General features: G+C 43.1%; 1 protein-coding gene across 1 annotated transcript in view; it reads right to left on the minus strand.

Moving 5' to 3' along the window:
* GALNT10 (polypeptide N-acetylgalactosaminyltransferase 10) overlaps positions 1–22,055 on the minus strand; it is a 344,668-nt gene that overhangs the window by 140,306 nt on the left and 182,307 nt on the right. The window contains exon 2 of the mRNA XM_040345098.1: positions 1,936–2,038. Within this exon, the coding sequence (XP_040201032.1) occupies positions 1,936–2,038 (103 nt within the window). The remainder of the gene's footprint in view (positions 1–1,935; positions 2,039–22,055) is intronic.

The following is a 22,055-nucleotide window of genomic DNA, read 5'->3' on the forward strand; positions in this document are numbered from 1 at the left end:
TATTACAGCAAAAAGTAAAAAATATTATTTTTTTTCAAAATTGTCGCTCTATTATTGTTTATAGCGCAAAAACTAAAAACCGCAGAGGTGATCAAATACCACCAAAATAAAGCTCTATTTGTGGGAAAAAAAGGACGCCAATTTTGTTTGGGAGCCACGTCGCACGACTGCGCAATTGTCAGTTAAAGCGACGCAGTGCCGAATCGCAAAAAGTACTCTGGTCTTGACCAGCAATATGGTCCGGGGGTTAAGTGGTTAAAGAAGAACTTCAACTTTTGCTCCCCAAAACAACTGGTGCATGTAAATGAATCACAACCCCAGTGTCAGGCTCCATGCACACTGAGCTTACAAAATGGCAATTCCCTTGGCAGAAAAAAATGCTCATATTGAGCATTTTTTTTTTTTTTTTACAGAGTTTAGGAGAGTTTTGCATTTTTTTTTCTGCCAGAAAGCTGCAATCAGACACGAAAACCAGAAGGGTTTTTTTTTCTGCCTCTAACGTTGAGCTTAAAATATGCATGGACAAATTAGATAACATTGAACTGCTTCTACAGTAGAGTTGTGCGGGTATCAGTCCACCTGAAACCCGGACAGCCCTCCTCCTTTGGTCCTACTCCAGACCCCTACTTTTTGCTTTTAAGCAATGCATCCAGCATCTTCCCAGCAGCAGCATAAGGAAAGGAGGGGTGCCCTGTGATGTAAAGGAAAGTGGGGCACTCAACTTCTGATGGTGGGGTGGCTCTTGACATCTAATGTAAGGGGAGGGGTTGCGCTGGACATCTAATCTTACAGATATAACCGGCCCTTTCAAGGGCAATCATAATGCTGATGCGGCCCACGATGAAATTGAGTTTGACACCCCTGATATACGCTTATTGCGTTTTTTTTTACCAAAAATATGTAGAAGAATACATATCGACCTAAACCCAGGACATTTTTTTTTTATATATATAAAAAATAAATGTGGGCTATTTATTATAGCAAAAAGTAAAAAATATTGTGTTTTTTTTTTTCAAAATTGTCGCTGTTCTTTTGTTTATAGCACAAAAAATAAAAACCGCAGAGGTGATCAAATACCACCAAAAAAAAAAAAGACACAAATTTCTTTGGGTACAACGTCGCACGACCGCGCAATTGTCAGTTAAAACGACGCAGTGCTAAATTGTAAAAAGTGCTCTGGTCAGGAAGGGGGTAAAATCTTCCGGGGCTGAAGCGTTTAACCGTTTGCCGCACGCAGATATACGTCTGCAGCATGGCACAGGCAGGCAAAGGGACGTACCTGTACGTCCCATTTAAGAAGCGGCTGTTGCGAAATATTTATTATAGCAAAAAGTAAAAAATATAGATTTTTTTTCAAAATGATCGCTCTATTTTAGTTTATAGCGCAAAAAATAAAAACCCGCAGAGGTGATCAAATACCACCAAAAGAAAGCTATATTTGTGGGGAAAAAAGGACGTCGATTTTGTTTGGGAGTCGCACGACCGCACAATTGTCAGTTAAAGCGACGCAGTGCCGAATCGCAAAAAGTGGCCCTGTCATTTATCAACAAAATGGTCCGGGGCTTAAGTGGTTAATATATTTGATAAAAGATGTTTGTTGTTAGGCTTTACCAGATTTCAACGAACTCATTCATATGCAGTAATATTCAACACCAACAAGAGAAGTGTCAATGATTTTACAGAATGACCTTATGAAGCAGTTTATTAGTTCAGCAGCTTGATTCAAAACCACGGTGACTTTCCTGTCTTCTTTTTCATTAACAGGCTGAAATTCTGCACGGTGTGCGAATTAAATGTCCCTTCAGTTGGATACTATGTACATTTTTCATCAGTGATCAAATCTGCAGACACCCGAGATAAGCAAATAGCTTTTGTGAGGTCTTGAGAATTGAGACATTGACAGCCTCGGAAAGACTGTCAGCATTTCAGCATTACCTATTCGATCGTGGTCCTGTCTAATTTGCTCATGGTCATGCCAGTCCTTCCTTTCTGATCCTTTGTCACTGACAACGTCATCCTTCTGTCTTATTAGCGGAACCTGGAAAGGAGAAGGAGATGAGAGGTGTTAAAAAGATTTTCTGCCATGCATCCTGATGTAAACTGAAAAGTGCAATTAAGCGTCAGTCGCCAAATCCTCTTAAAGCGATATTAAACCCAACAGCAAATATATATTATATCGCAGCTTATTAATTCTTAGATGTGACAGCTGCATTATTATTTTTTAGGCTGTCTTCCCTTTATTTTCACATCCTGACAATAAGGCCCCGTACACACGGACATGTCCGCCCGGAGATTTCTGTCTGATGGTTGTACACACCATCAGACAGAAATCCGCCCGTAAACAATACGCGGCGATGACGCGGCGACGTGGGCGGCCTTGAAGTTCAAAGCTTCCACGCATGCGTCGAATCAGTACGACGCATGCGAGGGATGGCGGTCGGTCGGACGTGTCCGGTGAGTCTGTACAGACGACCGAACACGTCCGACGGACAGGTTTCCAGCGGATAGATTTCTTAGCATGCTAAGAAATTTTGATCCGCTGGAAACTGTCCGATCCGCCGGACAATTGTCCGGTCGGGCCTACACACGACCGGATCTGTCTGCTGAAACTGGTCCGTCGGACAAACCATTTACTACTAACAGGGGTGCTTAAAACAATCCGCTTTTATTTATGGACGTAAAACTATTATCCTAAAACGAACAAAGAACTGTCGCTGTTACTGCAGTGTGAGCTGAAATTTTGCTTCAATTTGTTAGTATATCTAAATCTGCTCGTACATATAATACGCCCCTCCCCCCTAGACTGACACTATATATAGGAGGTGTGTTACTGAGCAGATCACCAAGTGAAAGCGAAAAAGCCTAAAAAAGGAAAACGAATGCTACCACTCATCTAATAAGCTGCAATAAATAATATGGTTTTGGGTTTAATACCACTTTACCATTCATTATGGAAAAGGCAACCTGAGCAATACATTCTCATAACATAATCCTATAACCACATTAACCTGTTGGCGCCTGCGCTATAGACAAAAGACGTCTACAGCGCTGTGCTCAATTGCCGGGAGGCCGTCCCTGGACGTCCTCCCGTTTACTTCCGCAATGCGCGCATCGAGGAAGAGCTATGCCCGCCGTGTCATGCGGGTGCCGATGCGTGTGCCTGGCGGCCGCGATGTCCGCCAAAGTACCCGCGATTGGCAGTCACAGAGCAGGGACGCGGATCTCTGTGTGTAAACGTCCTGTCAGGGAGATGAGACTTATGGTGTGTCCCTTGTACATAGGGACACACCAGTCAGTCCCCTCCCCCAACAGTAAGAATCACTCCCAGGGAACACATTTAACCCCTTGATCGCCCCTAGTGTTAACCCCTTCCCTGCCAGTTACATTTACACAGTAATCAGTGAATATTTATAGCACTGTTCACTATATAATTGTGAATGGTCCCAAAATGGTGTCAAAAGTGTCTGATCTGTCCGCTGTAATATCGCAGTCCTGACAAAAATCGCAGATAACCGCCATTACCAGTTAAAAAAAAAAAAAAGTAAAAAGTCATAAATCTATGCCCTATTTTGAAGGTGCTACAACTTTTGCGCAAACCAATGAATATACGCTTATTGCGATTTTTTTTTACCCAAAAATATGTAGAAAAATACATATCGGCCTAAACTGAAGAAAAAAAATTGTTATTTTTTAAAAAAAATTGATATTTATTATAGCAAAAAGTAAAAAATATTGTGTTTTTTTTTTTTCAAAATTGTCGCTCTTTTTTTTGTTTATAGCACAAAAATTGTAAACCGCAGAGGTGATCAAATATCACCCTGTCCAACCACTTTAAGCTCTGACAGGAACTCAGGTTTAAAGTGGTTGTAAAGGCTCAAGGTTTTTACCTTCATGCATTCTTTGAGCATCAGCACCATCAAGAACTTACCCGAGTCCAATCCCGATCCAGCAATGTGCCCACTTAGGCCTCGTACACACAATAGGTTAACCAGAGGACTGAAGGACAGTTGTCATAGGTTAACCGATGAAGCTGACTGATGGTCCGTCACGCCTACACACCATCGGTTAAATAACCGATCGTGTCAGAACGCCGTGACGTAAAACCCAACGACGTGCTGAAAAAAAACGAAGTTCAATGCTTTCAAGCATGCGTCGACATGATTCTGAGCATGCGTGGATTTTTAACCGATGGTCGTGCCTACTAACGATCGGTTTTGACCTATCGGTTAGGAATCCATCGGTTAAATTTAAAGCAAGTTGCCTTTTTTTAACCTATGGGGCCCACAAACGATCGGTTTTGACAGATGAAAACGGTCCATCAGACCGTTGTCCTCTGGTTAACCTATCGTGTGTACGAGGCCTTACTGTCTTCTACTGTCAATCACAGCCAGTGAGCCAATGAGGAGAAAGCAGAGGCGCAGCCGAATAGAGCAGCAGCTCGGGAGCAAGCTTTTTGGGGTGCCCCCAAAGCAAGCTGTTTGCTATGGGGGCACTCAGCAGGAGGGAGGGGCCAGGAGCGCTGGTGATGAACCTGAGAAGATGAGGATCTGGGCTGTTGTGTACAAAACCACTGTTATTTAAAAAAACATTGCCTTTAATATTACTTTAAAGCTAAACTCTGGGGAATGAGACAAAATGTATCCTTGCAGTGATCCACACATGCAGCAGCAGCAGCCAATAGTTAGATTTAATTTGTTCCATTCAAACCTTTTTCTGGAGCAGGTAAGAAATGGAAGTGCGAATTTCCCTCTCCTCCACAGTCTATATGAGGTCTAGTACATGTCTACGTATAAGAAAATGATTCAGCTCAAGGCTTAGAGCAGCAAGACTTCCCGCCAGAAAGCTCCAGAGCTGTTTACATCAATTAATAGTGGTAGAGAGCAGCCTTTTGAATCTACACTGCAGAACTAATTAAGTTAATAAGTAAAATGTTAATAACGTTGTGTGAGAAAATGCATAAAAATCTTCAACATCATTAAAGAAACTACTATATTTGAAATAATACTTGACTACAACTACGATTCCTTGTCTGTGGCATGCAGTAATTAAAATTAAAGGTTTGTTTACTAAAGCAATGAAAAATATTTAAAAAAACATATAAAGAGGGCAGTCAGACCCAGGAGTCTCGGTGGACCAGGCCTCGGAAGAACAGTGGTCGGAGGGTCTAATGTGCTCGATTCCACAAGCCTATAATCAATGCCCCCCTTCTGCTGGCATGTTTACTTACATATGGGCTAGATTGGCACTTTCATTACTGACCTGAGGGAGAGGGCAGAGACACAAGACAGCAGGGATATCTGGGGTCCCCAAAGACCTGCAAGTTCATGGCCTTGACAGACACAATCTACTGCACATATTTGCGGAGGATGGAGCTCCCAGCCAGTGCCACAAATGTTGTGACATTGGCACTTGCATTGATTTATCAGAGCTCAACCTAAGCCAACACATTTTTATTTAGGATTTCTGTCAGGCTTCTATGTGTCAATGACAGTAAATGATGGGAAATCACTCCGGCAAGGTCACATCACAAAACATACTTATGTCATGTTCCGTGGGACCCTTCTTTCGTCGACGGTGTGGGACGGGATGTTGAATGTTAGTTACTTTGGCTAGGACTAATCAGTACCCCCAACATATTCATGCTACCCCTCTTGGGACATTCATTTGCAAGCAAAACTCAAGGGGTTGTAGACAACTCAAAAATAGAAGGCAATAAATGGTAGTCCAGGTTGCCCACTGCAAAACACCGATATCGTTGGTGTTGCAGAAAAATGGAGATGTGCAGGTGATTTACGGAGAGCATAAAAATCTCATAGAAGAAGTGAGGCAATAACTGACCTCACATTCTCCATTCTGCTTCCATATGAACAAGCTGAGAATTTTAAAGTCCAGAATTGTTCTGACTTGGGGACCGTCAAGATGTTCAAACAAAACCCTTGGTATTGCTTTGCTGTCAGAACTAGGACAACAACCCCCAGACAGAAACAGTTACACAGCAGGCATTAGATCCACCTGTCAAGGTGGGGAAAGGAGTATGTTTGGGAGCATGAGAAAGGTGAAATTCCAGCTTGTGGCCCTGGGAAACACTCTACACCCACAGGTTCAAGATATGTTGGGACCAGAAATGGGGGGAAATTTGGCAGACTTCCCCCCACGATGAGGGGTGCCATGTCACTGGGAAGGGGGCCTGGAAACAGACTTACACAAAAAATGTTCCAGTGTTGGACTTGGTGCTGGAAGCATCTGGAGTGGAAGGCCTATGCAAGCCATATTATTCTAGGGGAGGAGAGTACTCTTAACCCCTGGTATCTCCTTTGTGTACTTATCCATGGAGGTACCAAACAAGCGTTCTCCCTCAAAAGGAAGCCTTCTCAAGACACTTCTTACAGGGAACTTCAGCTGATCAACATTGGAAATTTGGCTGAGAGAATCAGCCCGGGCATTGTAAGGCTGTAGGTAACCATTAACATTGACTGTAGGCAGAGGCACCCGCAAGGATGGAACAAGGGTCACCAGCCATACCATATCATGCGTTCCAAGAAGGCCAGTATCCGTTCCAATAGGTTTCCTAATCTGACAGAACACGAAGGCAGCAGCAGACATCTTCTTACACCCAGGCAAGTCTTCAATTTCACACTTATTTTAGCAGTAAACTCACCTTATACTTAAATACAGTATTTTTCAATCTGTGACACCGTTTTGATGTTGCATTTGAAAAGCAGGCCATCTTGGAACACTTCACACTGCTCACCGCCAAACTGATTATATGGTTAAAAAAAAAGACTATTTGACTAGGTCGCAGTGAAATAATCTATTTCAGTATACAAGGTGAGTTAACTGCTAATATAAAAGTGTGAAATTCAAGACTTTCCTGGGTGTAACAAGATATCCGCTACCGCCTTCGTGTTCTGTCAGATTAGGAAACCTATTGAAATGCATAGCGGCCATGTTGGAACACATAGAGCATGCGTAATAAGCATTTTTGTTAGCAACGTCACTTCCGTTGCATTTTCTGATTGGTAGTGGTATTCTGTTAGAATGCAGGCCCTGACTGCATTAAGGAGGTGTTTTACCATAGATTTGTGATATCTACCCCTAGTGAGAGTGGGTTGAGAAGTAACAAACATGTTGCTGGGTCCAGATCAAGGGAAAGACCGGCGATATCTTTAATTAAAGCACATACCTCTTGCCAATAGGGGCGAATTCTGGCACACGTCTAGTCAAGAGCTTGTACCCTGTATCCTGCAGTCTCAAAGAGATAGACGTTTTATGAAATAGATACAATCTCTTTGATCGGCCAAAATTCTTATATTCAAATCTTATTCCCATGCAGACTTAAAAAAAGGGAACATGCGAACCAGAGGGTGCCATTAATGTAGTGTATCCCTTAGATAGTTCCCGCTGTCCTGGCCAGCCCTCTATACATAATCGCTCAAAACTAGGAAATGGCGTAAATTTTACACCACTTTGTTAACCTTAGCACATGTGCTTGATTGATTTGGCGCATGTAATCAGACATTAGACACTGCTAGGGCCAGTTCACACCAGACGCAGTTCCGTACAGTTTTGCATGCATTATTTTCGGCACTAAAAATGCATGCACAGTGTTTTCCATATATTCCAATGGCTCTAGTTGGCTCTAGTTCACACCATGCAGTCAGTTTCCGGTGCAGAAACTGTCCGGAAACTGACTGCATGGTGTAAACTAGAGCCACTGGAATACATGGAAAACACAGTGCATGCATTTTGTGCAGAAAAAAAGCACACGGAATAGAACGGAACTGCGTCTGGTGTGAACTGGCTCTCAAACAATTTGGCACAGCTGGCGCCAACTTGTCTTTTGGTATGACTTGGTGCAATATCACAAAGAACTTGTCTTAAGCATTACTTCATTGGCACAGAGAAAATCCACCAATATTTACACTACAAAACTGACGCATTTCCCTCTGCCGAATACTTTAGTGTAGTAAATTTCTAAACTCTGCAGCAAGACTCCGATCGGAGGCAGGCAGACAGAAATCTTGCAAAGATGTTCTAGAAAGTGTACATAGAGATGAGGCCCTGAGTGGGCAGATCTGGGCATGATAAATGCCCTCACCTGTTCAGTGCAGCTGCACATAACAAGCTCCTCATTCTAAGTACAATTTGAAATGCATGACGCCTTCTGTCTCTGCTCCCAGCGGTAACCATGGAGTCTGCTGTGGTATTGTGTCTTACACACTGCTACAGTGTTCAGCTCTGACTGCAGAAGGCCCCCAGACCATAACAGAAATCCTGGTCTCACGATCATCGCAATTCAGAAATCTGTATTTAGCATAGATAGCCTTTCCTATAATCCCCAATTAAAATGAACAGCAAATGGCAAAGATATTAAAAGATTACAAGGCGTCTAACATGATCGCAATCTGCATTCGAAGCACACATCTATGCCCACGTAGGCGCTTTACACATCAACCAGCGCATACCGTGTACAGCCGCATCCAATAATTCATCTCAATGGGCAGCAGCAGGTCCCCGGAAAGTAGTTTTCTGCACATCGTATGGCATGAAACCTTAAAAGTGGACCTTCTACCCAAAGATGAACTTCCTCACATGCTGCTTCCTCCACCTCCCTCTTAGACAAGTGAAGATTGTCCATTAATATTTGTAAAAGTAAAACCCTTTTTTTTTCAGTAGTGTAGCCCATCACTGTATGAATCCTTGCCTAGGCAAGGATGACATAGCGAGAACCCCCTCCCTAATTGGGATGTCCAGGAGGCAGTTTTCAGTGAGGGACAAAGTATTGGACACCAAAACCGTGGGACATAATGGAAGTGCAGCTCATCCGCACAAAAACCGGAGGTACACTGCGCTGCATCCCCGCGGCAGAACCAGCACACCGGATTAATATGAAACGGGCTTGTATTGACAAAAAATAATCTTTCCTATAGAGAAGAGAAGAATTACACCCCTGTAAATGTTCTTTTTTTTTTCTGGATCGAGTTGGGTTGATTTCTCTTCACTTCCTGTCCTGAAGATGCAGCAGAAGGTGAGATTTCCCATCACTTTTTGTTTTGGTCACAGTGCGGCCATTTGTTTTATGAATGGCCAACAGTGATATGACAGCAGCGCCATCATACATGCAGCATTGAAGTTGGGGGGGGGGGCGGGCTATGAATGTGGCACAACACAAAGTTGCAAACTGACTTACAAATTTTTTTTTTTGGGGGGGGGGGTTATTCTTGTAGAAATGCGTTTCCAAAAAATGTATATATATATATATATATATATATATATATATATATATATATATATATATATATATATATATATATTATTATTTTTTTACTCAAAAAGGTACATTATTTATATCAGTGTTACGATCTGTCCGACTTTTTGTGCTCATTAGCCACCCTTATTGTTAGTGTATTTTATGAGTGGCCCAAGACAATTCCTCTTCTTCCAGTGCATTCATAGCCGTCTTGGGTCTCAGGTTGGACACCCCTGTCCTATAATGTTGCTGAGTATTCTTTAAAGTTTTACTAAACCCACAACAGTAAAATCAGTATGTATGCAGTAAAGCATGCTCATTATACTCATTCTGGAACCTAAGGGGTTAATCCTCTGCATTGTGTAAAATGGCTGTTTGATCCTGTCATCTCTGTTCCTCCCCAGTCCCCAAGCTACCCCCTGATAGAACAGATCCTGGGTGACAAGCTGCACATGCTCAGTTTGGGATGTATTGCTAGGCTGAGTTTATTTTATTGAGAGAGTGCATGTGATCAGCACAGCAGCCATCAGCGCTGCTCAGACAGAGGGTCAGGGGTCCTGCAGCCTCATAGGACAGTCAGAGTAAAATGAAATCATCTCCTACAAGCTTTAACAAGTCACTGACCGAAGTCACAGGACTGATCAAAAAAACTGATGACATTTTTTTTAGGATTTTTTGTACTCACCGTAAAATCCTTTTCTCTGTCGTCCATGGACGGACACAGCTCCTTAAATATTGACATTTGGGTTATGTTTCTGTTCATAGGAGAAACATAACCCACTTGTCAAGATTTAAGAAGCTGTGTCCGTCCATGGACGACAGAGAAAAGGATTTTACGGTGAGTACAAAAAAATCATTTTTTTTTTGTCCATGGACGGACACAGCTCCTTAAATCTTGACAAGTGGGTTATGTTTCTCCTATGAACAGGAACATAACCCAAATGTCAAGATTTAAAGGAGCTGTGTCCATCCATGGACGAAAAGAGAAAAGATATTTAGTTTATATTTAATAAAACTATTGCATTTCCATGTTCGGTGTACTATTGGAGACCAGATATAGTGAATGCAGGGTCCTGGGTTAACTGTCTTTGTATTCAGGTTGTCTGAACTTATCCTGATCATCAGCCTATTGCACATGCTCTAATCAGCCATTGCTCTGGTTACATCCCACCCTTTTCCACCACTGCGGCGTGTGAGGAGTCAGTCAAAAGCATAATCCAGCTATTCAGTGACAATTGACAAGTTATATAACCTGGTCTAAAGAGAATAATGTAAATTTGTATCAAACGCCGAAGATACATAATTTTCTAGAAGTGTGAATTTGATCTGTTCAATGTAAATAATAACAAAGTGTGTTTTAAAAAGCCTGTTTCCGCATGTAATGTAAATTGGAAGCCATATTTGCTCATTACCCAGCATAATAAAATAAACACACTGCGAGCACTCAAAGTTCTTTATCCACACAATAATAACTTGGAACCAACACAATCAGCGATATACTCCAGCGGTATGAGTCACCTAGCTCTTACTTCTCTATAGAAAAAGAGTAGACGTATTCCGCAGTTTGCAGATAAGGAGGCCGACCCGTGTCTCCAATATCCAAATGCTTTATTAAAGTAATACTGCACTTTCACTAAACACAACACATATACTGTATAAACCTCTCTCTGCAGGCTATAAAAGATGTGATTGGTTACCTTTACTGAAGAGAAGTTTCCAGCAGTACTGCCTAGTCCTATAGTTGCATCCATCTTTGTTCCTGGCCTGGCCTCTCTATAGATATGTGGGAGCTGCATTGTGCTGAATAAGCAATCTGCCTCCCAGGAGAAGCTTTTTCAGAGCCAGGAGGCTGCATGGGGTATATTATGGAAACAGGACTTCTACATGTACATATGGGCTTCAGTATGAGGATAAGTCATTTGTATAGAAAGCATTTACAAAGTACATACAAAGCTTTTATTACGCTTCAAAAAGCTTTGCTGAAGCCTTTAACCCCATGTCTATCAAGGTACGTTTATAAACGTCCCTAGTATTAAGCATTGCGTATTGCAAACACATACCTGAAGCAGTGAGCTTGTTATTAATTTTTTAGAGCCGGCAAAGGGATTTCAATGTCAATCATATCCAATGACGTGGTGCGCTGGGGGGGGGGGGGGGAGTGATACAGTGAGAGGCTATAGCCGCCGGCTGTATCACGGGAGCACGCCCGCAAGAACTTACCACCATGAGAGGGAGCTTGCATGAAGGTCTAATGTTCTTGCGGGGGGGGGGAGCGAGACAGCCACAGAGGGACCCCAGAAGACCAGGTTCAGGGCCACTCTGTGCAAAACAAGCTGCACAGTGGAGGTAAGCATAAGGCTAGGTTCACATCACGATTTTTACATCCGATAATCGGACCGTTAAATCGTATGGAATCGTATATGACAAAATCGTATCAGTCATCCGATTACATACGATTTAGATTGACCACAATATAAAAAAAAATCGGACACGATTTTAATACGAAAATCAGACACGATTTTAATACGATTTCAAATCAGGACCAAAAAACGTGGTCAAACACGATTTTTGATGCGATTTTAAATCGTATCAAAACGGATGCGGATCAAATCGGATGTACTTGGGGACCTACATTAATGAATGGAAGTGAATGGATACATTTTGCCATACAGATTTGTACGATTTCAAACCTAAAATCGTGAGAACAAGTAGGATGATAAAATCGTGGTGTGAATGCACCCTAACATGTTTGTTATTTAAAAAAATAACTATTCTCTTTACTGTTCCTTTAATGGTGAAATCAAAACCCAATATAGACTTCACAATAGCACAGTAAAACAACCTTAATGACTCTAAAATGGCCTATGCTCTCAGGCATAAAGGCGAAGAGATCTGTCTTAAACACGGTCAGTCTGTTTCCTTTCAAATCCTAAAAATCACAAACCCAGGCAATGATCATCTGAGGCAATATGCCACAACTGCAAATTATCACTTTAATAATTAACATGAAGGTTCCCCTTTAAAGGTAATCAGTGGAATCACTAAATTACTGGTACTAAAAGAGCAAAAGAAAGGGTCCTCACAAATGGAGATAGCCAGGATCTTCGGCTAGCCTGACGTTGGTGCACTTGGGTGTCCTGTTGAGCAGGATAAGCAAAGTGTACTTGAAAGTATCCTGGTAAGGCAAAGTGGAACGTAGTATGCTAGCAGTATCCTGGTAAGCCAGATAAAATGTAGTTACTGTTCAGCAGGGTGTAGGTGTTTCTGCAAATGTGGGCACTGGTAAGGCAATGTTGCCTGAATAGTGTGTCTTTGGGGTTAAATGAGCTTGTATCTGGTGGTACTACAAATACCAGAGATGTGAACAAAGACAATGGTGTCTGTATACAGTGTCCTGTGGCATTACAAATACCAGAGATGTAAACAAAGATAATGGTGTCTGTATAGTGTCTGATGGTACTACAAATACCAGAGATGTGAACAAAGATAATGGTGTCTGTATACAGTGTCCGGTGGTACTACAAATACCAGAGACGTGAACAAAGACAATGGTGTCTGTATACCGTGTCTATATGATTAAATGGGCAGGTGCCCGCTCACCCAATACTGCAACAGATGAAGCTGGTGGTGGTGATGAAATTTCCAACAGCGTATGTGGTTTTCGTGCAGTACAGTCCATTATCTCCAAATTCAAATGATAAAGCAATTAAAAGAATTTTAATTTGAAATTCTATGGCCAGCTCAGAGCCCACTTTAAAGACCCCTTTCACACGGGAGGCGTTTTTCAGACGCTAAAGGGCTAAAAAATAGCACCTGTAAAGCACCTTCAAAACGCCTTCTCTGCAGCCCCCAGTGTGAGAGCCCAAGTTCTTTCACACTGTAGCGGTGCGCTTGCAGGACGTTATAAAAAGTCCTGCAAGCAGCATCTTTGGAGCGGTGTATACACTGCTCCTCCACCGCACCTGTCCATTGGAATGCATGGGCACCGCTGGTAAAGTGCCTGCAAAGCGATTCGGCAGCAGCAACGGTGTGCATTTAACCCTTTCTTCGGCCGCTAGCAGGGGTTAAACGTGTCCCGCTATCGGCCGAAAAAGTGCCACTAAAAGGATGGTAAAGCACCTCTAAAACTAGCGGTGCTTTACCGCTAACGCAGAGCGGTGTCAGTGTGAAAGGGTTCTAAACTACAAAGACAAAACCTTTGTTTTTTTCGGGGGTTAAGTAGGGAAGGGTAGTCAAGTTATTATTGCTGTCTGTGTTCTGGCTAGGGGCAGTTACATCTTGCACCAGGACATGAGGTCAGGAGAAATATTCCAACAGGGACAGGTTCAACCTATCAACAGGTTCAGTTGACAAAAGATTTTCTCTTATTTCTTATTGTGTCTTCAGTACGGAACATGAAGGAAAATCTCTTGAAGTGGACACAGCGGAGCAGGTACAATATCTCTGCTTAAAAACTGAAGGCATTTTATTTTAGCAGCACAAACCTTTCTGACATGAGAAATCAAGTTGAGTACTCCTTCCCCGGTGTTCACAGATCTTAGACGCTCTTGTACTCTTGCCTTCTTTAGATGTGAGCACTCCTCCCCTCCAGCTAAAATAACCAGAATTGATGGCTGGAGTTCCCGCTGTGCTTTAGGAAAAGTATATTGTTGAAACCGTTGTTAGCGTAAGTTTTATCCTTAGTACCTTGAGTCTATTCTGGCATTAATAAAACATTTGGATAGTGGGGCCCGATGCTAGGGTAGGGCTATTTGTACCGATCTTGAATATTGATTTTTAGCCATCAGTTGCATTAATAATGTTCCCAGTCCATTTACTTACAGTAAAGTCCTATAAACATTAATCTCTGGATATTCAATAAAAAATGTTGCCAGTCTCGTTAGTGGATTTATAAATAGAAAATAAGTATATTGCATAGATCAATGTGGCAAAAAGGGTGAGGTATATTCCCAAGTACACTGCCTCTTAAACATTTGACTAGGCCTCAATCTCTTCTAGATCTTACTTAAAAGTTTCTCTGAAAGACTGATGGCTACCTTCAAAATCACTAACTATGCTGGCTGGACTCTAAGGCCCCTTTCACACGGGGCGCATCAGTAATGATCCGCCCCGTGAACCTCCGCTTGCTCAGCGGGGACCGCTCCGTTGATCCCTGCTGAGCGGGCGGATGTCGGGGCGGTCCCCGCACACTGTGCAGGGACCGCCCAGTCTTTTCACCGCTCTCCCCTATGGGGGGATCGGATGAACACGGACCGTCTGTCCGTGTTCACCCGATTCGATCCGCCAGATGGATGGAAAAGTAGGTTTTTCCTCCGTCACACTTTGACGGATCGGAGCGGGTCGGATGTCAGCGGGCATGTCACCGCTGACATTCGCGGCTTCATAGAGGAGCACGGAGCGCCCGTTCAGGTCCGCCAAAAAAACTGTGCCCATGTGAAAGAGCCCTAATAGAGTTCAGGCTCCTTGGCAATTGAGGTTTAAAGCGGTTGTAAACCCCCATCTACTTATTTCATTATTAGCATTTTCCTAAAGACAGTTTTCCGCTGCATCCAACGATCGTTATACAATCAATTCAATTATTATATTTGCGGTGTAATCGGTACCCTTGTCCCTGGGCTTCCTGGTCCTATGCCAGCGCCATTCTTCTTTAGGTCTTCCGCATCTGCTGCTGTAAAAACTTCCGCCCACACTTGATGACGCTTGCTGTAATCCCGCGCGTGCGCACTACGGCAAATATTCAAGCCTCTTCTTCGTTTCCGGTTACTATGGAAACGAAGAGAAGCTGTATCTTGCGCGCCTTCTTCCTCCTTCAAACCCTGTGACGTAGGAGTCACAAGGTATGAAGGTAAACAACCATGAGCCTCTTGGGGAGGGGGAGGGAGGAAATAACAATGAAAAACATCGCGCGATGTCGGGGCTGACGTCAACAGCAGGAAATGACGCAGCCCCGACATAAACAGAGCTAGTGACCGGCAGGGTCTCGGCTGGCCGGATTAACGAATGAACGGCGCATGCGCGGAGTGACGTCACCATTCGGGATATCGGCGATATCAGGAGAAGGAAGCAGGTAGGGAAAAAAAAAAAAAAGACAGAGACGAATTGGGGCTATTAGAATGCCTGTAGAAATAGAAAGTTGCAATTTTAGGTTTACAACCGCTTTAAGTGGCATATCAACCTTCACTTCTAAAGAAGCACAGCATGAAAAGTTTCTTGTACATAACTTCCCACTCAACGATACCTCTCCATATATGAGGAATAGTTGAGATACAGTAAAGCTGGCTATAGAAGAAACAAAATGTTAACCCAGCTCCACTTGCCAGAATAGAAGTCCACGAACTGTGATCCGGTGCTCTAGGCAGGACGTTCAGGCCCCATAAATAGAATACTTAATCAAAAAGGGCAGGCAACTCGGATGCTCTTGAATAAAAGTACTTTATCATACACTATTTATATAGCGCCAACAGTTTACGCAGCGCTTTACAATGTATATCAAAGCATTTGATGAAGGCTTCTTAGCCGAAATGCGTCAGTGGCCAGCCCTTTTTGATTCAAAGCTGGCTATACCTCAGAAGATTTTTGAATGAACGTTCGTACAAACATTCATATGAAAATTATTTGTACATTCAGTGACAAAAAGTGGTTTAAAAATTGATTAAAGTTTTATTTGCTTTTAACATTCGCTTTTGGAAAGAATGTAATTTCCCAAATGATACTCACATACACTGTTAGAAATTTGTTTGTTCAAGAAAAATTGTGCATCCTACTAGGGCTGTTACTGATTAAAATTTTAGTGTTTGATTAATCGATTTTTATCTTAATCCATTAATCGATTAATTTAAATTAATTATAATGCACATACAGGTCCAACTACTTTTAGCTGATCTCCTTGCAGGCCGATTCCCAGTGCAGCTACCAACCACTGGAAAAATGGATAGCAGGATACAAAAATCACACAAAGGCAGTGCTCGATGGGAATAGCATTAAAACTTTTATAGTCTTCAAGTAGGTAACAAAATAAATATTGCACTGGAGATAAAATCGATGTAGCTACATAAACTGAAAAAAAGGTGCGAGTAATACCAAACGGTAGCAAAAGCAGTCATAAAAACATGTAGCCAAGTATGATACTGGTATAAAAATGTGTACAATGATACCACTGCTGAATCCAGATGAGGAGGGGTTAACATCAGTCCGTCGGCATGTAGATGTCCCGTGAAGGGAACTATCACAACTCCCAGTGGATGGCTGTAGAATCCCATGTTGATAGAGGGAAGTGATAGAGGGAAGTGTACCATCCCTTGCGTGTGGCAGATAGTATGGTCCCGCCGGCATGCAGATATGAAGCCACAGCAAAGGAGCCCTTCAGATGGACACGGCAAGCCCTACCGGTGTCCGTGACGTCACCGGATCGCCGACGGAACTCCCTGACGACCCGGAACCAGGCGGAGAGGCGAGTACCAATCAAAATAATTTTGATCGTTCAAAAAAATGTACGATTAATCGAGGAATGAATAGTTAATTTCCACAGCCCTACATCCTACTACTTTGAATTTTCTCATCACTGTGCTTGAAAAGGAACGTCGTCTTGTCCCCGCTAATGATTAGAAAATCCAACAAATGTAACAAAAAATGTTGATTGCAATTCTACAAGTGTATAACCAGCTTTAGGCTGACTACACATTCCGCTGCTAAATGCATAAAGGAAATTAGTAAACATACTACATTCCTACACTAGCCACCTGGTGCTTTAAGTAGGCAGTATCGCCCAGTGCCAGTAACCGCAGCATGCTCAGTGTTTATGTCATCAGGAGCCCTGCTTCCCATCAGTAGGTGACCGTGAGCTGGTACGGATAGCTCAGTCACAGCTCTGGAGCGTAGATTTAGCAAAGGAAAAACATATATAGCACTAGCTAGTTAATAAAGAGAACGCCACACAATTTCTAATATTCATGTCTAAAACCAGAATATAAATATCCTTGATTGACAGGCAAGACATTTTTCACTATTCAGTAGCTTGTATTTAAGCTATAATTTTCCGTCAGCTCCTACTCCCCAAATCAGGAAATATATATATTTAGCTGCAGATAAATGCATTGCCCGTGTCTGCAAATCAGTTTCCCACTGATAAAAAGCAAAAGTTTTAAAACTAAAAGGAGAAAAATTATACTTTACAGACAAGTTTTACCGCTGACTACCTCCTCTAATTATTACTCCATTGCACATTAATGGAAAGCTGTCGTGTATTTTCAGCAGCGTCTTCTTTCCATCATTTCCCTTCTTTCTACTCATTTCACCCCAGGGTTTGACAAATGTGCTTGCAATCTAGGAGCCAGCTAAAAAAGTTAGGAGCCAGAAAACGCACCCCATCCCGACGAGCTTGCGCGCAGAAGCGAACACATACGTGAGCAGCGCCCGCATATGTAAACGGTGTTTAAACCACACATGTGAGGTATTGCCGTGATTGGTAGAGCGAGAGCAATAATTCTAGCCCTAGACCTCCTCTGTAACTCAAAACATGCAACCTGTAGTTTTTTTTTTAAACGTCGCCTATGAAGATTTTAAAGGTTAAAAAGTTTGTCGGCATTCCACAAGTGGACGCAATTTTGAAGCGTGACATGTTGGGTATGAATTTACTCGGCGTAACATTATCTTTCATAATATTAAAAAAAAATGGGGATAACTTTACTGTTGTCTTATTTTTTGATTTAAAAAAAAGTGTAATTTTTTCCCAAAAAAGTGCGCTTGTAAGACCTCTGCGCAAATACGCCGTGACAGAAAGTATTGCAACGATCGCCATTTTATTCTCTAGGGTGTTAGGATAAAAAATATATATAATGTTTGGGGGTTCTAATTAGAGGGAAGAAGATGGAAGTGAAAATAGTGAAAAATGACATTAGAATTGCTGTTTAACTTGTAATGCTTAACTTGTAATACCAACGGCCACCACCAGATGGCGCCAGCTCACACAAGAAAGAGCTGGGGACTGCCCACCTTCCAAGCCAAGTCGCCAGGAGGCTATTTCTAGTCGACCTGGCGACCGGGATTTGTCGAGCCCTGTTTCACCCAATCACATTTTTGGATAATACCTTTTTTTTTTTTAAACCTGCCCTATAGTTATGCGTTTCTTTGCTAGAAAAGAATGATGTCCACCAGATGCCCGCAGTCTCCTGAGATATTCACAACACTTCTGGAGGCTTCAGGGTAATCTGCAGTGCATCATCTGGGGGCTGGGGTCTCTTTCTGGTTCTTTCAGCTGGCCCCTTGGTGAAGAGCTGTGGAACATGCATGTCAACAGGGGGCAGCTGCAAGAACTAGGAGACAAGTACCAGACAAAGACAACAGAAAGCAACAAAATGGCAAGCACCAAAGAGCAACACTTGATTGGCTGGTCATGTGAGCTGTGGTGAAACTACAAATGTCCCTGCCTCTAGGAGTCATGCCTGTGATTGTTAGGGTCTTGCAATGTCTCATGGGACTTGTAGTTCAAAACAGCTGGAGGGCCGAGGTTGCCTACCACTGATGTAAAGGATTAAAGATACAGCAAAACAGGTATGGGAACCAAATACCCATTTATTCCACTATATACAGCTAAGACACGCATACCAAGCACAGTATAAACATGTAAGGGTTTCATTCTCAGTGTCTGCGACTGAATACATGTTAAGGGAGGATGATCTTCAAAAGCCCCCATCTACTATTTATAAGTTCCTTTCCTCCCCGAAACTATTCACCTCATGAGTGTGTGTAGAGCTAAGTGGAAGTCGGTGGTCCCTGATTTGGACACGGAGGATTGGGAGGATGTCTGGGATGCACCCTTTACCGGCTTAAGACCAACTGATCCATTACAAATGTTTTCATCGTATACATACACACGACCCCGGGAAGATAGCTAGAATTCTTGGTTCAGTCACCTCTTCCTGCAGGCGTTGTTCTGTAGGGGGGGGGGGGGGCTTACTGTATGCACATCACATGCACAACCTCATTGAAAACGTCAACGTATGACGAAACGCGTCTGGTACAACGGCGTGCAGTGACGTCACCGCGTTCGTACGAGGAGGAAGGGCTCCTGTCTATGCCGGCCGGCATTTGTTTTTATATGCCCGTGTTACACTTTATTGATGTAAGTAAAGTTTTTTACTTTTTAATAAAATCTTTTGGACGTATTACGCTATGTTGCGGTTCTCTTCTCTATATGACATATCGTTGGGCTCCTGATACGGTCTAAGAGGATCCTTCTATGCTAAGTCTGGTATATCCCTCCGTGGATTCTATGCTATAAGATCTATGCTGCATCTCTGATCCATCCCGTGCTGTGACTACATTTTCCTGGATATCCTACTGTGGAATAATAGATAACGCTGTTATTTATTTACCTTCTGGTAAGCCTCAGTCCATGTGGTGGTGGCTCACTCAATCATCAGTGCACCGGGTGTTTGTTCCAGAACTTCATTTGCTTTTTGGACTTTATTATCACACTTAATTTGTGTATTCACAAGGACTTGATTGTCGTTTAATTAGTTGGCGCGATTTTTTCTCTTTTCTTATATGCTTGTGTTAGGTCACGTTATTGCTGCCTCCTTATATATTCACTTATTTAATCACAATTGTTTTGGTTAGCGCAATTTTTTCTTTTTCCATCTTCTGGGATTGTCCTGGTATACAGAAATAATGGAAGGATATTTTGATGTGTATACAGGAGATGACAACCATCTCTTTAAAGCTGAGGTCCACACAAAAATGGAACCTCCGCTTTTCGGAACATAGACTCACTTCTGGGCATAGACTACCGCGGGGGTCACACCACTACACCTCCGTCGTTCTTTGTTTCTAGCGCAAAAAATAAGAACACCAGAGGTGATCAAATACCACCAATAAAAAGCTCTATTTGTGGGGAAAAAAAAGGGCCTTCCAGAGCTGAAGTGGTTAATCTGAAAGTCCTGTTTGTCTTTAATGGCAGCTTGTTGTATTTCAGTGAAAGTCACGAAGTAAGGGATTTTCTAGAAAAATAAGTCTTTACCAAATAAAGTAAAACCTTTTTTCCACATCTAATCCATCAGCGCAGGCATTAGCTGTCCCTAGTGAACATAATGACTCCAGTTTCGCAGTCTATAGAGTCCCCTATACTTGTTCTCACAATACATGTACATTATCCGCGATGAGAAAGTTTAGTAATTGGTCACAGGGGGCAATGCGGGAACTAGGAGAGTCTTACTTACATGCCAGTCCTCTAAACAATGCTTTCCTACTCTCACCTTGGTCCAGGGCCAGCGATCTATTCACGTGTAAATAATGTGCATTCACCTGTGTAATAGTGCAAGCATTGTCTGTAAAATGTGCTGTGGTTTGGCATCCCCCAAGGAGAGATTTGAGAAGTGCTGCTCTAAAAAGCTTTGTGCCTGGTTACCTGTGACCTCATTTGCAATTATATTGTGCGGAAAGGCAAACTACATGTTCACTTTCAAGAATAGAGAGGGGAAGACGCAGGAGGGCATAGGAATGAAAAGCAGCAAAACAGGTTGCAGTTTTAATAAATCACAACTATGAAATGCTTTCAAATATGACCAAATAGCTTTTTTCCTCTTGTTTAAAACAAGCTTTCATAAGAAACTGAAAAATAGATATATACCGTAATTTTTTTTTTTTTTTTTTTAAGTGTATTTTGTGCGTGTACTCGAGAGAGGAGCCGGACTGCAGGAGTTGGGAGTAGGCAGGCCTCCCCCAGAGGCAATCTGCCACCTTTCTCCATGCCCCGGGTGGCAATGGTGGGTGTGTGAGGGGGTCCTCCCACACAGCCCGCCCTACCTGCTCCGCTTTGAAGCCCAACGGGGCAGAGGGACTCCCTATAAGGGAGTGAGAGGATTTGCCCGCTCAACCAGCCCCATTAGTCCTTCGCCTCTCTTTTTTAGAGACCGCGTGGTCAAAGTGCGTGCATGTTAACCCAATTTCGAGTGCGTGTAAGTGTGGTGGTTTTTGTGGGAGGGGGGTGGGCGTACTAAGCTCAGGCTTACCTCGCATAGCACACCCACCGGGAGCCGGGCTGAGACCACCAAACTCAATTCACATGTAGCCGAGACCGGGATTCGAACCCCTAGCTGCAGAGGTGAATGGCTTGTCAGCGCAGTGCCAATCGCGTTGAGCCACCGCAGCTCCCCGATATATACCGTATTTATCGGCGTATACCGCGCACTTTTTTGCCCTGAAAATCAGGGCAAAATCGTGGGTGCGCGGTATACGCCGATACCCGCTTTCCCGCACCGAGTTTGAATATAGTCGGGCAGTCTCGGCTCCTTCCGCGCTCACGTCCTGGACGTACAGGACGTCAGCGCGAGAGTTGCCGAGCCTGCCCGACAATACACGAGTGTACTGCGCTCTGTATATGTCGGCGCAGTATTCAAACTTGGTGCGGGAAACGAGCGGGGAGGACGCGAGGACGCCGGACCCGACGAAGAGGACACCCGAAGCCGCAGATGGACGCCGGACCTGACGAGGCCGCCGATGGACGCCGCACAAGACACCAAAACTGTAAGTACAAAAAAACTTTTTTCCACAGGAATCCGCTGCAACTTTAGGGGTGTGCGCTATACCCCAATAAATACGGTAGTAATAATGTGAGCACTAAAGCTGCATAAAATGAATTATTGAATGAAAACACTAATCCAGTCTGTATAATCTACGGATTGCTGGACAGTCTTCAAAGTAACCACAGGGGTTGCAAAGAGTGCAACTGATTTAGTCTAATGCGAGTGATGTGGCTCGCGTTTGCCCAGGGAACAGCAGCCCATTCGTTTGAATCTACATTTTCCGT

Source organism: Rana temporaria, chromosome 3 (genome assembly GCF_905171775.1).
Source record: "Rana temporaria chromosome 3, aRanTem1.1, whole genome shotgun sequence".
Taxonomy (NCBI): domain Eukaryota; kingdom Metazoa; phylum Chordata; class Amphibia; order Anura; family Ranidae; genus Rana; species Rana temporaria.